The sequence below is a fragment of the Globicephala melas genome, chromosome 2 (genome assembly GCF_963455315.2).
Source record: "Globicephala melas chromosome 2, mGloMel1.2, whole genome shotgun sequence".
Classification (NCBI taxonomy): domain Eukaryota; kingdom Metazoa; phylum Chordata; class Mammalia; order Artiodactyla; family Delphinidae; genus Globicephala; species Globicephala melas.
This window is the reverse complement of record NC_083315.2, coordinates 136,162,039-136,187,612: the sequence shown is the minus strand read 5'-3', so window position 1 is coordinate 136,187,612 and position 25,574 is coordinate 136,162,039. Positions and strand designations below refer to the sequence as shown.

At 40.9% G+C, this 25,574-nt stretch overlaps 1 protein-coding gene across 3 annotated transcripts in view; it reads left to right on the top strand.

The window, feature by feature from the left end:
* RTN1 (reticulon 1) overlaps positions 1-25,574 on the top strand; it is a 415,427-nt gene that overhangs the window by 266,940 nt on the left and 122,913 nt on the right. For all 3 annotated transcript variants that reach the window (XM_060294867.1, XM_060294866.1, XM_030855132.2), the window contains one exon: positions 16,476-17,249. In XM_060294867.1, coding sequence (XP_060150850.1) covers positions 16,476-17,249 — 774 coding nt within the window. The remainder of the gene's footprint in view (positions 1-16,475; positions 17,250-25,574) is intronic.

Genomic DNA, 25,574 nt, shown 5'->3' with positions numbered 1-25,574 from the left:
AATAGTGCCTTCCTCACAGGATTGTTAAAGAGCTTAAAAGAGTTAATGTATGTATAGCTATTAGCACAGTGCTTAGCACATAGGAAAGCTAAATAAATCCAGCTATTGTCATCCTAGCTAGTATAATTTTTTTAAACAATGAGTCACACAGAATTAAATAAAAGGAGGGGAAGAGAACCATGTTAATATGTTAGTGACAAAGTTCAAGGCCCTGAAACAGTCATTTCATGGATAAGACTCCCCTGCCGTCATCTCTGAGCCATTGATATAATAGAAGCTGGGGCGGGGGATGGGGGTGAGTCTATGTGTAGCCCTCTAGACACAGTCCAGGGCCCTGTAGCCTATGGGCAAGGATGACAAAAATAGACCAGGTCAATAGCCATGATGCATCCACCATTCTGAGGTAGAGCCACACTTCAGTTAACCTCTAGTGGTCCAGCCCTTGTGAGGACAAGACAGATGATCTAAATCCTGATTTTAGTCATTGGACCATGACCACATTTTTGGAAGAGCTGTCTTAAAAGATACAGTTGCTTTGAGGTCCTATTTTTGTGTTGCCAAAGAAAAGGGAATTTTTCAAACATTTGGTGAGTCCTTTGTAAACTTAGTCATTCAGTAAGAGTTATCGAACTCTCATTAAGTGCTAAGTACTGTGCTAGAGATACAGAGACAGTAGGAACATTCTTGCCTTCAGGTATCTCCCAGTCTAGTGTGACTATAAGTTAAGGTAGACAGCCATGCAATAAGGTTTATAACTGGCTGGTTAACTGATGTGTGTGGCTTTTCACATAAAAGTGACAACTGTGGCACATTCAGAGAGATCAGGTACCCCAGTAATGGACCTATCCCAGGGCTTTTTTTTTTTTTTAAGCTGTATGTGGGCCTCTCACTGTTGTGGCCTCTCCCGTTGCGGAGCACAGGCTCCAGACGCGCAGGCTCAGCGGCCATGGCTCACGGGCCCAGCCGCTCCGCGGCATGTGGGATCTTCCTGGACCAGGGCACGAACCCGTGTCCCCTGCATCGGCAGGCGGACTCTCAACCACTGTGCCACCAGGGAAGCCCTATCCCAGGGCTTTCATACTGGTGTATAATATTTGCACTCTGGCCCATGGGCAGGAGTAAGAACAAAGCAGTTGAAACAGAGAGAGGAAAAAGTCAAGGATTCCATTATGTTTCACCAAAAGAAAACAAAAAACTGCATATTGCCTCTTCTCATCCTTTAGGTCTCAGCTTGAATGTCACCCCCTAAGCGTGTCTTGAGCATCTTTTCTAAAATAACCCATCTCTCTCCACTGATAAACTTTTATTTTTTTTTCTTATCCAGTTGTTGGTTTCCTTCAGAGCACTTATTTTAACTGTTAGTTATTTTACTTGTTTGCTGTATTAATTAGGGTGTAGGCTAAGCTTCTGTAACAAAAAGATACAAAAACAGAGTGGCTCAAACAAGTTAGAAGTTTATTTCTCTCTTATTTGACAGTCCAGAGGCAGGTGAACGGTCAGGTGAGGGTCTGCCCCAGGGCTCCCGCTTCCTTCTGTCTTCTTGCCCATTTTCTGTGAGTACTGCCTTCATCTGCATTGTTAAAGCTGGCTCAAAGAGATCTTGTTTATAGACTAAGTCATGGGAAGGGCAAAGAAAGTGGAGGCCAACCAGCTTCGTTTTGAAGGATGTGATCTAGAGGCACATACCTCACTTCTGTTCACATCCTGGTAATGCGTCCACACCTAGAGGGAAGTTGGGAAGTGTATAGTCTTTATCTGGGTGGCCATATACTAAAATTCCTTGAGGGGGGTCTATTGCTAAAGGGAAGAGGGACAAGTTAAACATTGGGCGACAATGAGCAGTTCTTGCTATGCCTGCATAGTTGTGTTTTTGTTTGTTTGTTGCTTGTTGTTTGTTGTTTAGTTCTGTCCTCTATGGGGCCAGGGACTATATATCTGTCTTATTCACTGTTATTTCCTCAGAAACTGGAATAAGTGCCTAGCATATAGTAGGCACTCACTATATTTGGATGAATGAAGTTAAACAACTAAACACTGAAAAATATAATTTGCTATATCATAATTGGGTTTGGCTTGTCTTCATAATTCTCATGGTACTACTAAACAGTTACTTTAGAATGTTCATGTAGTTATTGATTGGCATCATCTAACATGGTGACTGGCAGGCACATAACAAGTATTCAACAAATGCTGTTTCCTTCCATTTCTTTTAGTTAGGAAGAAAAGATTCGTATATAGGATATAAATATATGTTAAGAAATAATATTGAAACAATTAATCTTGACATTCAGAGAAGAAATATGAAACATTAAAGAATCAAAGAATTTACCTTAAAGGATAGCATTTTCAAAAATTAGTTCTCTCGGGGATCATCTGACAAACAATGACCAACAGCCAACAAGCAATTGGATAGCTCTGCTTTAACTGTTGCTTTCTTCTCAAAATATAAGTGCATCTTATTGGTGTCTGACTTACCAACTTCCAGATAACTAAAAAATATGTTGAATAATGTACATGAGTTTGGAGCAAAAATAATAAAAACAAAGGTAGAAGAGCAGATATATATTGACTCTGGCCTGTTCCTACACAGTTAGGAAAGGGAAAGCTTGATCCTGTATTTTCTTTCCAATTGCTTTTTTCAAGAAACATTTATTTTGAAAACCACTTTGTGTTAAGGGACAGATTAAAACTTCAGCTAATTGTTACCCAAATTTTCTTAAAAAATAATAGTTAAATGTGATTGACTTTTGTTTGTGGCCCAATCTGTTAATTCAGTCCTTAAATAGAACAAGTACAATTCTTAGGAGTCATGATTAGAGGGCTTTAAACAACACATGTGGGAGATAATGTCCTGCAGATTAGTTTTAGGAGTGTATTAAAAAAACCATGAAAATTTAATGCTTATATTGAATTATTTACGTAGTAATTGGTTGCTGGTTCCTCTTCCAGGACACATTTGGTTTTGGCTTCTGCTCTCATTTTATGAAATCTTATAGAATGAAGAAATGCAGTATCCTCTGCAAGCTTTTATTTATTTATGGTTTTATCCAGACTATTTAAACTGTTCATATACTAGCTTGTTTAGGGAGTCTATTTTTTTGCCCTCAAACATGACAGATTCATTTCAGACTACTTAAAAAAGATGCCTGTGAGATGGTGTACAAAATTTAGAGGAGATTTGTAGAAATTCATATAACTCTCTGAATACATTTGCCTGAACATCAGAGCATCAAAACTTCTGTCCTTGGAAATTTATTACCTATACTTTGGCCTATACAAATCTTCCACATCCTTCAAGATTGAGCTCAAAACCCTTCACTTCTGTGAAACTTCCTGAGCCAGGCACGTCTGTATTAAAGAACTTTCTTCTGAACCCACCTTCTCTGGTCTCTTTGAGAGCTGTGCTCTCTGGAGCCTAGAACTCCAGGAGATATATATATATATATATATATATATAATTTTTTAAAATAAATTTATTTATTTATTTTTGCGTTGGGTCTTCGTTGCTGCGTGCAGGCTTTCTCTAGTTGCAGCAAGCAGAGGCCACTCTTTGTTTTGGTGCACGGGCTTCTCATTGCTGTGGCTTTCCTTGTTGCAGAGCACGGGCTCTAGGCATGTGGGCTTCAGTAGTTGTGGCTCGCAGGCTCAGTAGTTGTGGCGCACGGGCTTAGTTGCTCCGTGGCATGTGGAATCTTCCCGGACTAGGGATTGAACCCATGTCCCCTGCATTGGCAGGTGGATTCTTAACCACTGAGCCACCAGGAAAGTCCCCAGGCTATATTTAAAAGCAAGTCCTGGTGAATGTTCACTACTTTTTCATGGCATCTGCTGAAACCACTCTTTTTCTTAGCCTCTGTGTACTTACGTATTAAAAAAAAATGTTATAGTGATCATGTAATATTGCTTTTATAATTAAAAAAAGATTACAAATTAATTTGACATGACTCCCAAACCTGTATGCTGCCATTGTGGGAGCTATTATTGGACTAATTGCTCTAAAACAATCACTGGATCCTTGTTTCCCACCATCTCTATTGAAACCCTCACACTGGCTTCATAATCCCAGCCACCCCTTCTAGCCTGACTTCCCACTGCTTCCCAAGGTCTCCTGTTGGAGTTGGGATTCTTTCCTACTCATTACTTCATCTTTACCTTTGCTATTATTTTCTGCTCCCAAAATAACTTTGTACTGCTTCCCTCTGCCTCTCTAAAGCATATGTATTTTCAGATCCCCAGTGCAAGTCTCATTTTCCTCACAATAGCAATCTTTCTCCAAATTCCCCAAAACACAATGCATTTTTATTGATCATCATTCAGGTAGCTTATACTAGAACAGTGCGATATTTCAGTTATCCCCTTCAAATATGCAGTTGATTGAAATTTTGCATTGATGGCAGAAATTATGTGTTTTGAATTTATTGCTTATTATTTATTGTTCTTTTTCTTCTTGGAGATAAAAGGAAGGAAAATGGGAAGAAAAGGAATCTTGATGTAGTTTCCTGACTGAGCACTCAAGCCACTTGGATCAATACTCCCAAACTCTGGCACATCAATGGCTGAGTTATTGTTTTGCTTTAAACACGACCTCGGCCCATAGATCAGATAGCTCAGAGAAGCAAAATGAATGCTGTTGTTGATAAAGGGCATTAATCTTTCTTTTCTTTCTCCTTGATTAGTATAGCTACTTCTGGGCTCCATTTTCTGTACACCTTAATAGAATAAATTTTCTACATATATTTGGATTGTGACTGCATGTGATTGTTTGTATGTGTGTGTTAAAGTCAAGTGGTTTGCCTTTGAGCCTACCAAGTGATGCATCCTGAATTCCAGTTTTATGTTAATTTGTCCCCACATGTCATTCACCTGTTTCTACTCTTACAACCTGCATTCCACATGAGCTTATGTTTAAAATTAGGAATGCTCAAAATCCCAAATTAAATTTCAAATATTCTAGAACATAGGAGCTAGATTTTGAAAACTTGAGGAAGAAGGGGTACTGTATAAATGCAGAATGGTAGCTAATGTTAATCATGCTATTGATCCTTTCAGGTCCAACCACAAAAAGGGTCCTCCTGCCCAGTGTGGCTCACACCAATAGAACAAGACTGAGTTCTCCGTTTAGGAAGGAAAGGAAAGCTTTATTCTTTAATAAAGAATGGAGAGGTGGGAGCTCCCATTTCAGAGCACATGCTCTCTGCAGCAGCCTGTGGGCGGGGCTGCTTTATAGGGATCTCATCAGAGGGGAGGGGGAGTGGGCGGAGTTTTCCCCTGGGGCGGTCGCAGTGTCTGTGCTCACAGCCTGCTGCTGTGGCCATCTTTTTTTTTTTTTTTTTTTTTTTAAACATCTTTATTGGGGTATAATTGCTTTACAATGGTGTGTTAGTTTCTGCTTTATAACAAAGTGAATCAGTCATACATAAACATATGTTCCCATATGTCTTCCCTCTTGCGTCTCCCTCCCTCCCACCCTCCCTATCCCACCCCTCCAGGCTGTCACAAAGCACCAAGCCAATATCCCTGTGCCATGCGGCTGCTTCCCACTAGCTAGCTACCTTACTACGTTTGTTAGTGTGTATATGTCCATGACTCTCTCTCGCCCTGTCACAGCTCACCCTTCCCCCTCCCCATAACCTCAAGTCCGTTCTCTAGGAGGTCTGCGTCTTTATTCCTGCCTTACCCCTAGGTTCTTCATGACATTTTTTTCCCTTAAATTCCGTATATATGTGTTAGCATACGGTATTTGTCTTTTTCTTTCTGACTTACTTCACTCTGTATGACAGACTCTAGGTCTATCCACCTCATTACAAATAGCTCAATTTCGTTTCTTTTTATGGCTGAGTAATATTCCATTGTATATATGTGCCACATCTTCTTTATCCATTCATCCGATGATGGGCACTTAGGTTGTTTCCATCTCCTGGCTATTGTAAATAGAGCTGCAATGAACATTTTGGTACATGACTCTTTTTGAATTATGGTTTTCTCGGGGTATATGCCCAGTAGTGGGATTGCTGGGTCATATGGTAGTTCTATTTGTAGTTTTTTAAGGAACCTCCATACTGTTCTCCATAGTGGCTGAACCAATTCACATTCCCACCAGCAGTGCAAGAGTGTTCCCTTTTCTCCACACCCTCTCCAGCATTTATTGTTTCTAGATTTTTTGATGATGGCCATTCTGACTGGTGTGAGATGATATCTCATTGTAGTTTTGATTTGCATTTCTCTAATGATTAATGATGTTGAGCATTCTTTCATGTGTTTGTTGGCAGTCTGTATATCTTCTTTGGAGAAATGTCTATTTAGGTCTTCTGCCCATTTTTGGATTGGGTTGTTTGTTTTTTTGTTATTGAACTGCATGAGCTGCTTGTAAATTTTGGAGATTAATCCTTTGTCAGTTGCTTCATTTGCAAATATTTTCTCCCATTCTGAGGGTTGTCTTTTGGTCTTGTTTATGGTTTCCTTTGCTGTGCAAAAGCTTTGAAGTTTCATTAGGTCCCATTTGTTTTTGTTTTTATTTCCATTACTCTAGGAGGTGGGTCAGAAAGGATCTTGCTGTGATTTATGTCATAGAGTGTTCTGCCTATGTTTTCCTCTAAGAGTTTGATAGTTTCTGGCCTTACGGCCATCTTTAATTGAGTGTCATGGGCAGCACTTCTGCACGGGACCCACCTACCTGAGGTGTCAGCACAGCCCTGTCTTGCTAGGACCTCTGATCTGAAGGGCCAGGTGCTAGGCCTCTGCCTGAGGCAACCTATGATCAAACGAAACTAGACTAAGCACAAAGCAAAAGAAAAGAAAAAAAAAAAAAGGTTAGACTTTATTACCCAGATTCTATTTTTATTTCCTGGGAATTGTTAATGGGCTTGCTGGTGACAAAACCATTCAGTCTCCTTTAATCCTCACAGCAGTTCTGAGAATAGTGCTAATAGCATCTGTTTTGGAGCCAGATTGCCCTAAATCCGAGATCTGAGTCTGTCTTTTCTGGCTGTGTTCCTCAGTCAGTTCCTTAACCTCTCTAAGCTTCCATTTCTTTATCAATAAGTATGGGTGTAGTTTTAAAAAAAAGCCCTCAGATTGTTTAAGCTTGAAATGAGATAATCCATTTTAGTTGTTGTTATCTTCCTTTTGCAAGTGTGGAAACAGATTTCCTGAGAATTTAATGACTTATTAAAGGTAAGTAACTTGATGGAGATGGAAGGCCAGGTCCTCTAAAGCTTGGGACTTTTCTGTCACAGAATGCCACACTCAAAGCACCCTCACACAACAAACCACAGCATGTCCTAGCACTCCATACTGCGTGCCCTGTCATGTCAGGCCACAATACAACACAGCACACACCATGTCACACCACACCACAGCATGCTGTAACATACTTTATACCATGTCATGCCACATGACATGTCATCTTTCTAACAGAATTATCCCTCAGTCATCCTCCTTTGTCCTTCCTTATGTGCCTCCCAAATCGTATCACTTTACATAACATTGTTTTAGATTCCAGGGATCTGTGTTCAATTCCCGATGCAGGCACAAAATCCAAGATTTTCAGCAGAGGATGCATGTCTCAGGCACTGGTCTGTATCTGCCAGATGAAGGACATCTTTTTTTTTTTTTTTGGTCAAGACACAGTATGGGCTGATGGCAGCCCTGCAAGGGTTGCCTTATGCTGTGTGGACATAGATTTCCCTTTATAAAACACATTCTAATGAGACACGCTAACTCTAGCTTTATCTTGATCTTGTGGATTATTCCAGAGTGAGGTAAATTCCTTTTTTAGGGTCTTCTTCAATCTGTTCTAAATGATAGATGCAGGTCATAGGCAGTTACAAAAAATCTTTGCATCTGACTTTAATGTCTTTCAAACTTATGAGATATACCCAGTGCTGTGGCTAAAAGTGCAATTTGAAATTATACAGTTTTTTAAAAAATTTGTATACCCACACGTTTTAGTTGGACATAAATGCAACATGAACTAATAGTACAGGGCCAAAAATATAAAGGTTTGTGAATAAAAATAGGAAGTTTAAGTCAAGGGAATCAAAACTGGGAGGGGAAATTGTCTCACTGTCCATCTCTGGCCTCATCAGGTTGTAGTCAGGTCCAGGTCAGATTGTAGAGGGACAGTGACAAACTATAGTGTATCCCCTGGTTGTAACCAGTATGATGAGTATGGAAACATATTCATTGATTTATCCCATAAGTATTTACCAAATAAAACCTATATGCCAGCAAGCGTGCTTAGTATGAGGGAAACAGTGAGGTACAAGGTACAGTTCATGTCTCTTAGGAGCTCCCAGTGTGAGGAAAACAAATCATGTGAAAGAGAGAATGAAGAAGGCTCTAGCCTGAGCCATGAGAACCTAAGAGAGGACACAGGTTAATAAGAGGATCATAATAAGAGGACCTTCCTCCTCTTATGATCCTCCAACATCACTGCCACCCCCCAGCATTCACTGCCACAAGCAGCCAGGGACACCCAAACTTCCAGTTACAAACAATGACTTCACAGTGGATTTTTGTGACACCCGATTTCTAAGCCTACGTATATATGGGAATGTCCTCCACTTTGCATATGGTAAGTGTTCAACAAATCTTTTTGATTGAATTAATACATGATTAATGGTAAAGCTTATAATAAAAGTTCTTGGATGTGACTCAATCATATGGTAATATGGAGATAATCATCCATTCAGTGATTACTGAGTACATACTGTGTGCAAAGCACAGTGCTAGGAACTCAAAGATATGAAGGAGTATAAGACATGGTTCTCAACCAGTATAGGAAAAGAGATAACTGGTGACAAAGGCAGAGAAGCTGGTGGACCCCAAACAAATGGTCGTGCCTCAGAGTGGAGATGAGGGAGAAAGCAGTGAGGAGTGGGGTGTTAGGAGGAGGCTGCTTAGAGGAGGTGTGGCATCACCAGAGGCTTTATTTGGACTTAGGGAGGAGTGAAGGGGCCTTTCAGTTGAGGAAAAGGACCTGTACAGAGGCATAGAAGTTGAAAATCTCATGTTTGTGGGTGAACAGGTTTGTTTCTTGAGCAGGCTCAGAAATAAAACCATAAAGGCAGACTGGGGTCTCATTGATGATGATCCTGAATTCTAAGCCAAAGGATGGGCAAAGATGCTCACCAAAGCTTTGGAACAGAGAAGTGAAGCGGTGAAAGTGGTGTTTTAGGGAGATGAATGTGTCAGCTGTGTGCAAGGTGGCACAAAGAAGAGGCAAAGCTGGAACCCTTAGAACACTGAGGAAACTGTCACATTAATTCAAGTAGAAGGTGATAAGGGTCCAGCTGGAGAAGTAGCCATGGATGGGAAGTAAGGAAGAAAGGTCATGTAAGAAGGTTTCTGAGGATCAGCTAGATGATTCTCTGTCGGGGGAGGGAGTGAAAGAACCATTAAAGTGTAAACAGAAACATAGTACGTATTTTTTTTGCTACTATCAATATATACATAGCATTAATGAAACGACCAAGAACAATTATTTTTCTCTTTGGAAATTAGAGAGCAAAATTCTTCAACAAATAATAAAAAGATTGGGATAGCTTTTTTTGTTGTTCCAAAGGTAATTCTTTGCATGGTGAAGGTAACTTAGAGCTTTTTCTGTATTGAAAACATAAAGAGTGGAATATATCTAAATTAAGTGGGTGGATTAGTTGGTTGCATAACTCTGTGAATAAACAAAAACTGCTGAATTGCATGCTTTAGGAGTGAATTTTATGGTTTGTGAATTATAAATCAGTAAAGCTTTTATTAAAAAAAAAGCAATGGGAAGTCTAGGTAGGGTTGTAAGGAACTTTTCTTAAGATCTAAGTAAATTATAAATAAATACTTACCCCCTCCTCTCCCCAAATTTTCCCCACCCAAGAAGGCTGCAGGATCACATTTCCATCTTTGAACACAGGCAAAAGAAGTCCCCACACTTCGACGCTCACCAGAGCTTGGGCTTACTTTGCATCGCAGCACTTGGCAGCTTTGTGCTTTCCGAGACCCTGCTGAGAACTGTCAGAGAAACTTAGACAGTGGTTTGCTGCTGGGCCAGGTTTTTCCCTCTAACAGAATTTTCTGCTAAAGTGAAAACTCCACAGGCAATGCAAGCCCTGGCTCTTCATAGTGGGGGAAAAACCCAAAACTTGCTGAATCATTTTTTATTAAACATTAATTTTACAATCCCGACAGCTAAATCTGTTATTCTGGCAGGCGAGCTTTAAATAAGGCAGTGAGTTGGGGAAAGAAAGAGTACTTACTCATATTCTTAAACCCCGAGCATGTCATCAGCATTGGCTTCAAGTCTTTTGCTAGGGAATGCAGGCTCATCTTTTCCTTTTTACTCAATTAACTAATCACATAGATAAATTTTTAAAGAATGAATGTACCTTAATTTCTCAGTGCCCATTTGTCATGTTAAATAACAGGTACTTAATTTTAGAAGAGAATGTTTTCTAAGTGACACAGAGGCTCCTGGAGCCTCCCTGGCATATCCATCCCTCATAGATGGCTCTGTTGTCAAATGTGTCACAGCCTCCATACCGTGGGCCTGCTGATTTCTTAGCATTTAGAAAAGATGAGTGGGAGTTTCAGGGGAAAAGCCTCACTGCCTAACCTCTGTGCAGGCTACTACAATCCATCACATAGGCAGTCTAAGGGCAAATGGTTCTGAGAAAAGTGAATGCAGATTCACTTCGGGTCAGTGTTTCTGGCCTTTAATTCTTGAATTTTAACATGCATCTCTCACCCTACTCCTACTGTCATTCCAGTTTTTTATATGCTCCCCCCCTTTAAAAAATATTTCTCAAATTAATGGAACTATTGTCCCCTATACCTGTTAGTGTTGACTCTATTCAAACAATAATTGGTGTTTTGTTTTTATTTTTAATCCATATGTTTATCTAATGGAGCACATCTACCTCTGTGCTCAGAAAACCTTTTCATATAATCATTCTTTCTTTCTGGCATTCTCAATGTTTCCATTTCAGTGCAGCGAGAGGGTCTTTACTGAGTTACAGAAGTATCATCTTAAACCATAGACCCCTTATCTCCACCCTGAGGAGTCAGAATGAACTCCAACCACAAGGGAGAAACCTCATCTGTGGGCACCAAACACTCACCTTCCTTTTCTATTGTCTTGGTAAATTTCAACGTATCATACCCAAGTCAGTCATCACCACGTTCATGACAGGATCCATCAGTTGTATCACTAGAAAGTACTTAACACCCAACCACCTGCTCATGGAGCTGTGCAGAGAACCCTGGCCTTGCACTCTTGGGACTTCAGCATCTACAGCAGACCCCAGAGGGCAGTGTGAGTGTGGACTGGCTATATTTAACGCCTCTGGCCCAAACGACCCTGATCACATGTCACTAGATAGGATGAAGTACCAAATGGACAGATGGTATATATTGTAAATGCTGGTGTCCTCCCTGCAAAATAGAGATAATCATAAAATCCACAGCTCTCATTTACTGAGTGTGTGTACTATGTGCCAGGAGTAGAGCTAAGTGCATAATCTCATTTAATCTCTATAACAGCCAAATAAGATGGGAACTATTATTGCCCCCATTTTAAAACTGAATAAACGAGTCTGAGAGAGGCTACCTTGCCCAGAGTCTCACAACTGATAGTAGAGCCAGAATACAAACCTGAGCTGTAGGCTAGCAATCCAGTGAGCTTGATTCGGTAAGGATAAATCAGAGTCAAGAATGAGGACTGTAGGATTGAAACTTTCCTTGAGAAAAGTCAAACTGTCTTCAGCTAGTCATCATTCCTTAGTATTGCCAAAGAAATTAAAAAAATAAAATACCCACCATTTAGGAGACTGCTGAATTTGTCTAGCTCATGATTAGCATTTCTGATCTAGGACATCGGTGAATACAAAAGCCTGATTTTATCAGCACGTGTGATTTAATGGCAATAGTTTTAGCTTATTTTCATTCTTCCACTTAGCTTTCAACTAGAAATAGTGACCTATGGCTTCTTCAGCTTTTATTATAAGTACTTTCCTAAAAAGTTACTTGTAAAATGAAAATTTGAAAATCAATCCCATTTTAAATTTGCTGTGCTGTCCTGTCCAGCCACCTCCCGAGAGGGCACATGTGAGTCCACACATTGACTCTCAGTGTACATCTGCCTCCACATGAATCAGGTTTCTAGATGGCCAAGGCAATAGCCAGAGAGAATGAGGAAATCAGATGTTCCCAGGAATCCTTGCTTATATAAAGAAAGTAGTAATTTCTAGTCTAGACAAGGAAAGCCCTTTTATTTAGTGGATTTGTATCTAACAATGTAACAATATTGGTTCCTGCCTGGGGCATCTGGCTTATGCTGTCTGCTCAGTCCCCACAGCTGCCAGCTCTGCAGGAAGCGCTGACAAGGATTAATTGGCTTTCCTGAGCCTTGAGGCTCAGTTCTGCTTCCCATTTCCAGTGATCCCACAGGACTCTGCTCTCATATAATTTACTGTCTGCAAGGACTTCCTATTTTCAAGAGTTGTATCTAACAGGCCCTATGTAATGTATACACATTTTCAAATTCAATAACTTCGAACCTTGAGAATCTTTCAGGATATTTAACTCAATTTAAGAAATGGGACATGACCACATTTAGAGTATTTAGATTATTTGTTGCTTTTATGAGGGTTCTTACATGGTGCCATTTAAAATGTGTGATTTACACAAACGGCTTTGTTCCTCTTCCTCTACTTGGTAGTATTTGTAGAGTGTGACAAAGGAGTCCTTCCAATTTTATGCTGGGTTTTCTGAGCAAGATGAAGCTAGTAAGATGAGGATTTCAGGGGTGGGAGTTCTTCCCAATAACTGATTCTATTTATAGTCTCTCAAGTAATACAGATGTAATCTAGAGTCTGTTCCCTCACTTATTGCCATATATTTGGCAAGCTCTGTGGCATCACCTCAGGGAAAGTTACATTGATTCCATTGTACAGGCAAAGAAGAAGTAAAGGAAGCTGTGTCCCACTATGGTGGCAGCCAATTGGTATAAAAATCACTGAGAGTTGGAAGAGACTTCTGCTGTTGTCCCATCCAACTTTCTACCAAATGCTGGTTCCTGCCTAGACAGATTCTGGGCCTCTCTCTCTCTGCCTGCCCACTGGGATCATAACAGTCTTGTTCCTGAGATTCAGCTCTATCCCATTGTTGGATAACTTGAATTCTGGATAGTTCTTTCACATAATAGATTAAAAACATCCTCTTGTAACTTGCATCAATTAGTTTGTTCTGCATAGAATGCCTACTCATTGATTGATTGGTCCATTCATTCATTTATTCATTTTGTATTGGGTGCCTACTATGTACAATATAGTGTGCAAGACATGAACCTCAGACTCCAGGAACTGACAGGTTGGCAGGAGATGACGTAGACATATAGAAGTCGTGTGTCACGCATGTGACACAAGCAATATAATTAAGTGCTACAGGATAGGGGAGGGAGAAAAATAGGAAGGGGTCAGGTCTTGACAGGGTGGTCAGCAAATTCATCTTGGAGTGGGTAGCATTTAAAGCTGTTTTTCTTTAATGGCTTGAGGTTAAAGGTGGAGATTTGGATGTGGAGATTGTAAGGATTAAGTGTTGGAGAAGTGATGGGTAGTTTTTATTAACCAGAGCTGAGAGTTTGAACTGGAGAGTGAAAGGGCTAGAAAGGCTGGTAGAGTGAGTGTGACATTGTGAAGGACTTTCTGTGCCTGGAGTAGAGGGTAAGTGAGAGGAGTAGTGGAGACAGGGCTGTGGCCAGCTGGCATTCACATCATTCATGTCTCTCAAATGCTAGGCTGCAGAGTTTAAGGATTATCCAGTGAGGCAAGGCAGGGCCCTGGGGCCAGTTGCTGAATAGGTGACAGTTGTGTTTAGTGTGATAACTGGTGGCAGGAGACAGTGGGCTGCAGGACTATAAGGGTCAGGAGTCCTGTGGTGGCCCCTGCAATAGAAACATTGACTGAAAGTTGAATGATAATGACTGTGACACAGCCCTGGAAACTATCTACTGTGTCTTCCCCAGGAGAGCATCCCCTCCCCCACTCCCCAGACTATTTATATCCAGTGGCAAACCCCTCCTTACTTTCTGGTGAACCATTACTTATTAACATGTGGAAGTGGTTCCAGGTAATTGTGGTAGAGAATCCCAGGATCCAAATGTCTGTAGTGAAATATCTCTGCATTGATTTCCCTGCCTCCAGTGAGGTCTACATGTAGGCTAAGCCCGTATAATGAAAGAAGCTTTAAATATCCTTTAGGATAATGGTGTCCGTGCACACATGGATTTAAATTGAATAGTTTTTCTTTGGTGGTCTATGTATGGTAGACAGTAAGACCCATCATTACTACTATTCCTTTTGTATTGAGTTTGTTTTTGTTTTTGTCTAACTTGAAAAGCAGGACTGCCATATACAAAGACTAGCTGAAATGTCCAGATTTAAACTGGCCTGTTGCTCACAAAATTAGGCTACTTGCTGAATAAAATGAATGTCACTAGCAATTTAGGGGTATGTTTCAACCTGTCTTCTCACACATTGTGTTATTTATGCTTTATTCTAAACTTCAAAATTACCTTCTTTAATTTTGCAAATATTTATTGAGTACCTACCATGTGCCTGGCCCTGTTCTAGGTTTTGGGCTACATTAATGAACAAAATAGTCAAAAATTCCTGCCCTCGTGGAACATACCTAGCAAGTGGGGGGGAGGCAATCATTAAATAAGTAATGAATAAATAAGTTAATTATATGGTATACTAGAAGGAGATAAGTGCTACAGGAAAAAGAAAAAGTAGAGAAAAGTAGGAAGGGACAGAGTTGCTTGGGAGTGTAGGGTGAGTTGTAGTTTGAGATAGAGTGGTCAGGGTTGCCCTCCTTAAGAAGGTGACATTTGAGGAAGACTTGGTGGTGAGTGAATTAGGTATGCAGGTAAAATGCAGGTATCTGGATGAAGAGAATTCCTAGGAAAGAAGGAAGCTCCTGCAATGGTGCTAAGCCCGAAGAGTGCTAGAAGTGGAGGCTCTGTGCTTTTCCATTCCCCTTAGACTAACAGTAGCTCATGTAACCAAGGAGAAAGCTAGGAAAAGAAAATAGCTAAGTTTATTTGTAATAAAACTGATTCAAAATTACTTTAAAAAAAAAAACACTTCACAGACTGATTTAAGGAGGTACAAAGGACACTAGGTGAGGTTTTCTGACTTCTAGACTGCTTGGGTCTGAATCCTGACTCTGCCACTTCCTGCCTGTGCGATCTTTGGTGTGTCATTCAGCCCTTCTGTTCCTTAGTTTCCTCATCTGTCAAATGAGGCTAATTATAGTACCTATCTTCTAGGATTGCTTTGATGATTAAATGAGTCAATAAAAAGCTTGGTACTCTGACACGTAGCAAGATTCAAATATTAGCTATTAATATTATTATGTTACTGTTACTACCTTTGTTACTTTTATGAGTTGGTGCCCTAATCTGGAATATTCTTTGAGTGTGTCTTAAGGGCTGAGTGTGTGTGTATGTGTGATCTCTTGAGAATGTGGGGCTTAATTTAAATAATTAGTTTTGAAGAATTAGGTAAAATCCTGCTGCTTAGCACATGATACGGCCTCAATGAATGTTAGTTTTCTTCCCCTCTGGCAGTATTTTACAGCACAGAAAAATAATAAAGGGTTTCCTTCTTCTGCTTGCTATTAATGAATATTTTGGCTCGTTTACGAATAAAATGAAGGCCTGGTGAAAGCATTCTATAGACGCAAACTTGGAAACTTACTTTGCTTTTAGAAACCCACCAAGAAATTCCCAGTGCGTCATTTTGAATATCATTGGAAGGCAAAGGGTGGGTAGTGGTGGGGAATTGAAAAGAAAAACAAAATGAGGGGAAAACTGAAGAAAGAGGGAAGCACTCCATTAAGGTGATATCACTTTGGGATGAGGCCACCAGAAAACTGGGAGTTCCTTTCTCTGAGAACCTTTAACAAGAGAAGGGATGGCATCAATCCAGGTAGGGCAGGAGTCCCTGAATGAAAGGGCTGGACCAGAGAGCCTTCTCCCAGCTTGTTGAGTCTCCAAGAGCAACCATTCTCCCTAGTGGACTAGCCTATTGTATTTACACACCTGAATTTGCCTATATTTCCACCTCTGTTTAAAGAGTCCTTAATACTTTAGATACAAAGAAGGCTTCTGTTGAATAATACCAAGTAAGAATCAGTCACTGTATATTGAAGTATCAGATGTTGAGAATCAACTTTCTAGTCGTCTGGGGTCTGTCCCCAACATCTCTGGATGTGGCAGCTTATGTGGTCTGCTGCCAGAAAAATACCAGTGCTTGGGGCTATCAGGGAGACAAGGCAAAGCAACATGAGAGTGGTCCGAAGGAACTCTGAGGTCTTGAGGAGAAAGGATGCTGTGTCTGCACGGGCCAGGGTGGGTGGTGGGTTAGGCTGGAGCGAGAACTGGTGCCAGGCGCCCCCTCACTGTCTGCTGCCGTTTTGATTCACAGGTGCAGCAGATGTTTCCAGGGCCATGGATCATACCTTTTCAACAGCAGCAAAAGATGGGGAAGGAGTGTGTTACACATCTCTGATTTCTGACATCTGTTACCCACCTCGGGAGGATTCTACATATTTCACTGGAATTCTTCAGAAGGAAAACAGCCACATCACCGCTTCAGAGAGCCCTGAGGAGTTGCTTACCCCTGGACCCTCCTTACCAGATGTGCCTGGGACGGAGCCTCGTGGCTTATTTAGTTCTGATTCTGGAATAGAAATGACTCCTGCAGAGTCCACTGAAGTGAACAAGATCTTAGCAGACCCCCTGGACCAGATGAAAGCAGAAGCCTATAAATACATTGACATAACTAGGCCAGAGGAGGTGAAATATCAGGAGCAACATCACCCCAAGTTGGAAGAGAAAGACTTGGACTTTAAGAATAAGGACACTGACATCTCAGCAAAATCCGAAGAGGCCCGTGGAGCAGAGAAACCATCTCCTGTGGAGGGAAAGATCCTCAAGGACCATTTATTTGAAGAATCAACGTTTGAACCATATGTAGCCGATATCTCTGAAGCACAGCACAGTGCTCCTCTGATCACTGCCCCTGTCAAAATCACGCTGACTGAGATCGAGCCTTCTGTTGAAACTGCTACCCCAGAGAAGACCCCCGAGAAGCAAGATATCTGCCTGAAACCAAGTCCTGACACAGTCCCCACAGTCACCGTCTCAGAGCCTGAAGATGACAGCCCAGGATCTGTCACTCCTCCGTCTTCTGGAACAGGTAAGGCAACGGGTGTTCCCTGCCTTGGGAAAACCCAGCATATGGAAAACTGAACATTAAGGAGTGAAGATTTGCATTCAAAATACTTAAATCTCAATTTAACTGATTTAATTAACATATAACTTTTTCAGTCTTGTGCCCATTATGCAAAGGTTGACATCTGGGATTTTTTAGAGTCCTCTCAGATTTGCTTTGTAAAATATTTCTTTCTTCCTTTGAGGGGAGAGGTAAAGATGACATGCTGGGGACATTAAAATCCTCCTGTGGCTTTACACTTCAGAGCAGAGAAGGAGATGCTGCCAGCTTCTAGGTTAGCTCTCCTCCCTGACCTCTGGGCATCGTGGAGAGTACCTTGACTGTTCTTCCCAGACCAGGTGGGCCACCTTGGACAGAGCATTTAACATTCCTGGCCCCAACTCCAAGTCTGAACAATGAAGGGGGGTAGGGTAGAGGTTAGAGTCTTTTTTTTGTGGGGGGGAATGGGCAGTGACAGTAAACCTAAACAAAGGGTACTCCTCCCCTCCCCCTTCAATCTCAGCACATCATTTTCATCTTTTTAGTTTATTGAAGTTCTGCATAAAATTTTATTTTTTAAACTAAAGATCCTATTTGGTTAGAATAAAAAAAGTTCAGAATTCACTAGCCTATGATGTTTTTCAACCTGAGCCTTCTACTCTGACTCAAGGCAGGGTGTTGTTAAACCACATCGAAACCCCTCTCAAACACAAAGGGGACCTCCCATACCCTAATGAAAGGCCAGCTACCACTGGTAGCTAGAGCTTCCCCATCCCACCCTGTGCCACCATCCTGGGTAGTAGAAGTGGAGCCTTTGTATCTCCATCGCTCTCAAACGCTCATGAGGCATCAGGATGAAGAGGATAATGAGAGATCCTTGAATCGTCCCCTGCCTCCAGTGGCTGGAATTCTGACCCCACACAAAAGAAATTTACAAACCTTTTTGATTTACAAAAAGCAATTTTCCAAAGAATAGATAAAGGTATATGTATAACTGAATCATTTTGCTGTACACCTGAAACTAACACAACACTGCTAACTACACTCCAATGTAAAATAAAAAGTTAAAAAAAAAGCAATTTTCAGCACCTCAGGTAAAAGAGCTTCTACTGAACTCTTAAAACAGATCTAAACCCTTACAATTAGGAGTGACTGCTCTAAATCCTGATGATGCAGTAAGTCCAAGTGTTAGAACAGAGGGGATTTAATGGAAGTCCTTCCTGTCTTATTTCCCTAAAGATTTTAGCATCAATTCCTCCCCTCCCCAGCCTTACCTCAGACTCATTCAGCTGTAAACTGACTGCACCAAGTTCCTGATTTTCAAATTCATTCATTCACTCAACACACACTTTTCTTTTGGTCAGGCACTCGAATAGGCACTGGTGATGCTGGAGTTGAAAAGCAAACAAAAAACAGTCCCTGCCTTCCAGTGAGACAGATGACCAGGGAAATAGTCACACTCCAGTGTGACTTATCCCAACTGACAGCAGGAGGTAGGGACATATCTGAGTCTCAAAGCCTCCTTGTGGTTTTTCTGGCAATGCATGTAAAACCCTTCGATTATCCCATGACATAAAGATACTGACACTCTGAAGATATAAACTACATTATAAGCTGTGTTTACAGAGCTCCAGGGTTGTCTGGTGGTCATTACAGAAGAACTTTGGCCAGTCTTCAGGAAGAGTGAAATGACCCCATACGTTTTGGTCCATTTATTATATGACACATGCCTCGTGAGAAAATTACAGTTTACAAAGCTGATGGTAAAGACTTGATACAGGATTCGTTAATTAGGAGGGAATTTTTTTTTCTTCAGTAGTCACGACTCACTGGGGTTCGGGAGCATCTTCAAGAGAAGACAAAGTCGGATTTGGCTCTCATGATCTTGGAGTTTTATGATCTGTTGGTGGCCATTTGACAGCAAGGAATTAGGGCAGTGGTTTTCTCTGCAATTGTTTCAAATAAACATTCTAAGTAAGGTTTATTCCAGAAAGAGAAAGTCCCCTGTCCCATTACACAATTACCTCTCATGTTCAGCTCCTCTCTCCACACACATCCCACACCATAACACCTGAGTCATATGAGAACACGTAAGAATAAAATTAATAGGAGAGATAGGAGGACTCGGTTCGTCATTGAGGCTTTTCTCCTTGTCTTTTTTATCCCAAGAGGTTACCCTAACCCCCTCCCCATCTTGTGAGCCCCTGGTACCATGTGACACTGTGCCCATAGACACTGGAGGATTTGGTCTTTGTTACATCTGTTGGGTCTTGATTCACTCTGCCATTTCCTGTGCTGACAGGTAAGACAAACAAAGAATTACATGTAATCCTACATAGAAACTGAGGAAAAGGAAAGCATCCTAAAGAAAAGGAATTCAGTTTTTCACTGTTTAATAAATAAGGAATTATCAACTGACTTTGGGGAATAATCTTAATTATGTGAATTATGAATCAGAAGAAGATCTAATTTAGGACAGTTTTAGCAGCAGACCCTAAAGCTTAAGCAAGGAGTCTAATATACTTTCTTCAATTCCAATAGATTATTACATTTTGTAACTTTCTCCAACATACTTAATTATTTTCATCATATTAAATAATGTACCATGAGGTACGGAGGTAAAAATTCTTACAGCTTAAATATTGAAAGTTTCTTCTAAGCAGAGATCAGTCATGAATACAAGTGAAGTATTTTAGGAAACTATAGTAAGTGCCCTGATGCATCAGACCACTGGCCCATCAGCAGCATGTTGTTTCTGACACAAACTCCTAGAAGGATATTATGGTGGTCACGGATGTTATTTGAGATGTTATCCTCAGAAAGGACAATAATCAAGAGGCCACCATAAAACCACACCAGTGTCCCTTAAAAAGAAGTAAGCAATAAAAAGTAAATCAGTTTAAACTCTGAAAACTGTTGCTGTTTCCTTGCATTGATGAGGTCTGTGATTCTCCTACCCATTTTGAAAATTTATTCTTTTATTCAAAAATACTTATTGAGTGACTTCAATGTGTCAGACATATGCTGGGCACCAGAGAACAGTGAACAAGATGTGTAAAGTCCCTGCCCTCACGGAGCTTACTTGCTAGTGGGAGAAGTCAATAAAAGGAAGCACATAAATAAATAGTGTAATTTCATGGGGTATGAATTCTGTGAAGAGTGATAGAATGTTGTGTGTGAGAGGGTCAAGGATGGCCTCTCTGAGGTGACATGTGATCTGAGATTTGAATGAGAAGAAGCCCACAATTCAGAGAGGGGTTAAGAGGGGCCCCAGGTGCAGAGGACAACTAATACATAGGCCCCAAGGCTGTATTATTTGGGAACTGAAAGATGGTCGAAAGGAGCAAGGGAGGAGTATGGCATAGAACAGAATTGGAGAGGTAGACAGGGCCCCGATCATTCAGGGCTTCACATGCGAGGATAAAGAATTTGAATTTTGTTCCAAATGCAGTGGGAAAGCATTGGAGGGTTTTAATCCGGGAAATGATGCCATTCATTCATTCATCCTTTCACTTAACAAATACGTGTTGACCATTTACTCCATACCAGGTATTGCGCCATCACTGCTGGGGATACAGTGGTGAAACATAACAAGTTTCCTGCATCCATGGAGTTTGCATTCTAATTGAGAAGACTTACATACAAATAAATAATAATGTAATATCAGGTCGTTATAATGGTTATGAAGAAAAGTAAAGCAAGATAGAATGTAAGAGGGTGATGGGGTGGCCATGAGGAAACGCATTTCCCTGCTGATGGTTTTCAGCAGAGACCTGAATGGGGTGAGAGAGCAAGCCATATAGACACCTGAGGAAGAAATGCCAGGCTGAGGAGACAGCCAGTGCAGAGGCCCGGAGCTGGGAATGTCCTCTGTGTTCCAGGAGCAGCTAGAAGGTCAGTGTGGCTGCAGTGGGGAGAAGGAAGGGAAGAGCTGCAGCATCAGATTTGTGTTTTCAAAAGATCCTTCTGGATGATGAGTGGAGAATGAGCTGGGAGCAAAGGGGAGGCCTGAATGGCAGCATTGTTCATGGGTGTTCACTGGCATCTGCAACTTGGTAGACTGGCCCATGTTCACCTTCCATTTTATCAATCTGAATTATATCATTCAAAATTAGCAGCAGCAGCAAACACATCTCCCCATGTGGGGTGGTTCTAACCTCCTCAGTTTCTATATTCTATTTAATTATTTTCAACGACTGTTTCTAGCTTTGCTGTGTCAGACCTGACACATAACTAGTGTCTTAGCTAGAGGCCCATAAGTTTTTAACAAGGGTAGGAAAACCTCTGTTTTGTTCTAAATTTTCTCCTGATTCCTCCTAGCACTTTGTTAAACTTTTACTTCACTTTAAGAATGGAGGGCAATGTCTACACTATATACCGAGTCCCCTTTCACTCATAATAAAGATGATTTTTTTTAAAGTAGTACTTTTACTTACTCAAGATGAAACTTATCAGGCCCTTTCCTCCCACCCCACAGCTGTCTGATACCATCCTTACTCTTGAGTAAATAAAGCAATATCCTTGAGCCTTCTTTTCTGAATGCTCTAACACAGTGGTTTTCAGCTAGAGGTAGGGTTACCAGATAAAAATACCAATATTTCATGGGACATACTTATACTAAAAAAATTCACTGTTTATCAGAGATTCCTATTTAACTGGGTATCCTGTATTTTATTTGTTAAATCTGCCATCCCTAACTGGAGGTGATCTTTAGAATCACCCTTAGAGTTACAAAATGCAGATGCCTGGGCCCCATTCAGACTTACTTCTACCAAGTCAGAATTTCTGAGGGCAGTTTTGAGCCATACACCTGACGAAGGACCACTGTCTAAGATCTGAGGTAGTCCTCACATGAGCTCTGTTGGTTGCGTACCTCCTATGTGCCAGGCATTGCACTAGGTGCTGGGGATATGGTAGTGAACGAACACCTTGGCTGCCCTTTGCCCTCATGATGCTTTCAGTCTGGGGTCAGGGAGAGTGCGGGAGGGTGAAGAGACAGATGTTAATGAAATCATCACATACACATACAGAGCCACCCAGGGGCACCCGGTTGTGCAGAATGAGTGGGCACCACCCTGTCTCCTGAATGATGCAGCATCAGGCCGGTTTGCACACGAGGCAGGCTACCCTGCAGGGTCGCCTGTGGTCCTCTTAGCCCAAGAGCCTGCCTGCCTGCTTCGTGGTCTCCTAGGAATGTTGTACAAGTAGGAGTTTGGTCAGTCCTGGCAGTTTGTATGGTTAGACAGAGGCTGCCAGCATGAGAAATTGGAAGGATGTGTGCTATGGAAAGGGATGAAATATCCAGGATGAGAACTTTCTTCCCCTGGCCCATCAAAACAGCTCACTGTTCTGACTTCCATGTTTCTGAGTATGGAATTCCTATTCATTATACTCACCCAGGCTCACTGTTTCTGAGTGATCTTTGACACCCCCCCATTTCTTTCTCACTTACCACATGAAGCAGACCCCAAGTCTGTGCTTTCTCTCTCTTCAGTGTCTCTTGAATTATCCTTTCTTTTCCATCCCTATGACCACTACAACTCATTAGGTCCCCTTGACTATTGCAGTATCCTCTTAATGGGTCATCCTTCTTTTATTCTTTCTTTCCTAAGTTCATCCTGACCCTTCTAGGACCCACCAGTGCCTTCCTGATAAAATATTGACTTTTAAACTAGCTTCCAGGCCTTTCTATGATCAGGGGTCTGCTTAACTTTCCAGTCATACGTGGTCTTTTGTGACTGGCTTATTTCACTTAGCATACTGTTTTCAGGGTTTAGCCATGTTGTAGCATGTATCAGTATTTCATTCCTTTTTAGGGCCAAATAATATTCCAGTGTATGGATATACCACATTTTACTTATCCATTCATTAATTAGTGGACATTGGGTTGTTTCGCTTTTTTGACAGTTATGGATAATGCTGTTATGAACACTGTGTACAAGTTTTTGTATGGACATAGGTTTTCAATTCTCTACTTATGAGTGGAATTTCTGTATCATATGATAACTAAATAGTTGAACTACCAGACTGTTTTCCAAAGCAACTATACCATTTTTTATTCCCACCAACAGTGGATGAGAGTTTCTATTTCTCCACATCCTTTCCACCACTTGTTACTCTCTGACTTTGTTATTCTAGCAATCCTAGTGAGTGTGAAGTGGTAACACACTGGTTTTGATTTGCACTTCTCTGGTGAATTACGATGTTGAGCATATTTTCATATGCTTTTTTGTCACGTGTAAATATTCCTTGGAGAAATGTCTATTCAAGCCCTTTGCCTATTTTTTAACTGGGTTGTCTTTTTATAACTGAGTTGTAAAAATTTTTAACATATTCTAGATACACGTCTCTTATAAGATATATGGTTTGTAAAATTTTCTCCCATTCTGTGGGTTGTCCTTCTACATTCTTGATGTTGTCCTCTAACACACAAAAGTGTTTAATTTGGATGCATTCCAAGTTGTGTATTTTTATTTTGTCTTTTATGTTTTTGGTGTCATGTCTAAGAAACCACTGTATAATCCAGGGTCATGAAGATTCATTTCTGTGTTTTCTTCTGGAGTTTCTGGTTTTAGCTCATATATTTAGGTTGGATCCACGTGGAGTTAATTTTTACATATGACATGAGGTAGGGGTCCAGCTTCATTCTTTTGTATGTGGTTATGCAGCTCACTTTTCCTCTTCGTCTCATTCTCCAAAATATAATTTGCCCTATCTGAGACCCCACCCCCTTTGTGAACAGATGTAGCATGATATAGTGAGAAACACATGGAACATAAAGACTTGAGTTCAAATTTAAGCCGAGTCATTTCTAGCCACATGGCTATATCATTCAGGGTCCTGTGAGGAAACAAAGTGACACACTCAAAGGTTGTAACTGAAGAGGGTTTAAAGAGGTAGCTATTTACAAATGTGTAAAGACAGTTAAGAGAACAAACAAAAGATGGTAAAGCACTCAAGGACTGGCAATATTAGGGATCTATTAACACCCCTGGACCCGAAGGAGGAAGGGGAGGGAACAGCGTTCCCAAAGCCTGCCAAAACCTGGAGCTTCAGAAGCAGCAACAGGTATAAATACCCTAACATTTCTCTCCACCCCCTCCTCCTATGATTCCTATTGGCTGAAAACAACCAGAAACTAGAGGGGAAGCAATTCCAGGTAATGCCTTCTATGTAGGTCAGCCTCTCAGAACAGAGAACAGGGCAGAGAAAGATGGGAATAAGTCCAAGGGGGCAAAGATAGAAAAACCAGTACAGTGACCTTGGACAAGTCACTTAACCTACTGCCACTAGACTCGAAGCCCCATATGTGAAGTGCCTCTATCCCAGCAGATGCTCGACAAGTGGAGCTGTGACGATGTAGCTACTGATAGTGCTCTGGAAGTACAGGCTGTTCCTCCATTCACACTAGCCTCTACTCCCTATCTTCTTCCTCCTCCGTCTGGCCTACCAGTGAGAATTAATGTAGCTTTTATACTTTTATGCTGCTTGTAATCATATCAAGGAACTATGTGCATGACTTACTACGGAACTAACTTCTATAAAAATAGAGTTTGGGATCATGCAGTAAATCTTTTTACACATAAATTGTGTGCAAGATAATGAGGATGTTGTTGTTTTAAGTTATTAAGAAAAACAACAGCATAGATCATATCACTTCTCTGCTCAAAACCCTCCAATGGTTTCTCATTTCTCTCAAAATAAAAGCCTGATGAGATCCTACATGATGATCCCCCTTCCCTGAATGCTTTTGACCTCTTTTCCTATTATTCTGCCCCTTATTCACTTTGCCCCAGACATAATTGCCTCCTTGTGATATCTATAAATCATTGCGGCTCCCACCTCCAGGCCTTTGTACTATCTGTTCCCTCTGCTTGGCATGCTTTTCCTCTGGATATCTTCATGAATCCCTCACTCACCTTCTCAAGTGTTGAATATCGGTTTCCTTCTCAGTAAGGCCTACCTTGACTACCCTATTTAAAATTGCAAACTCATCCCCACCCTGTCACAGCCCTCCTGATCCCATTACCCTACTCTACTTTTTTATTTCCATAGCACTTAACATCTTCTAACATACTATATACTTTAATTATTTATTACATGTATTGTTTGTGTATTGTGTTCTCCTCCCACTAGAATATAAGTAGAGATTTTGTTTCCTGTTTCATTCACTGATACATCCCAAGTGCCTATAAGAGTGATGACACATAGTAGGTTCTCAATAAATAACAGATGAATGAATGATACATGGATAAAGGATAAAATCAATTCAGCTTTATAGAGAATTAGACAAATCTAAAATGTTTTATC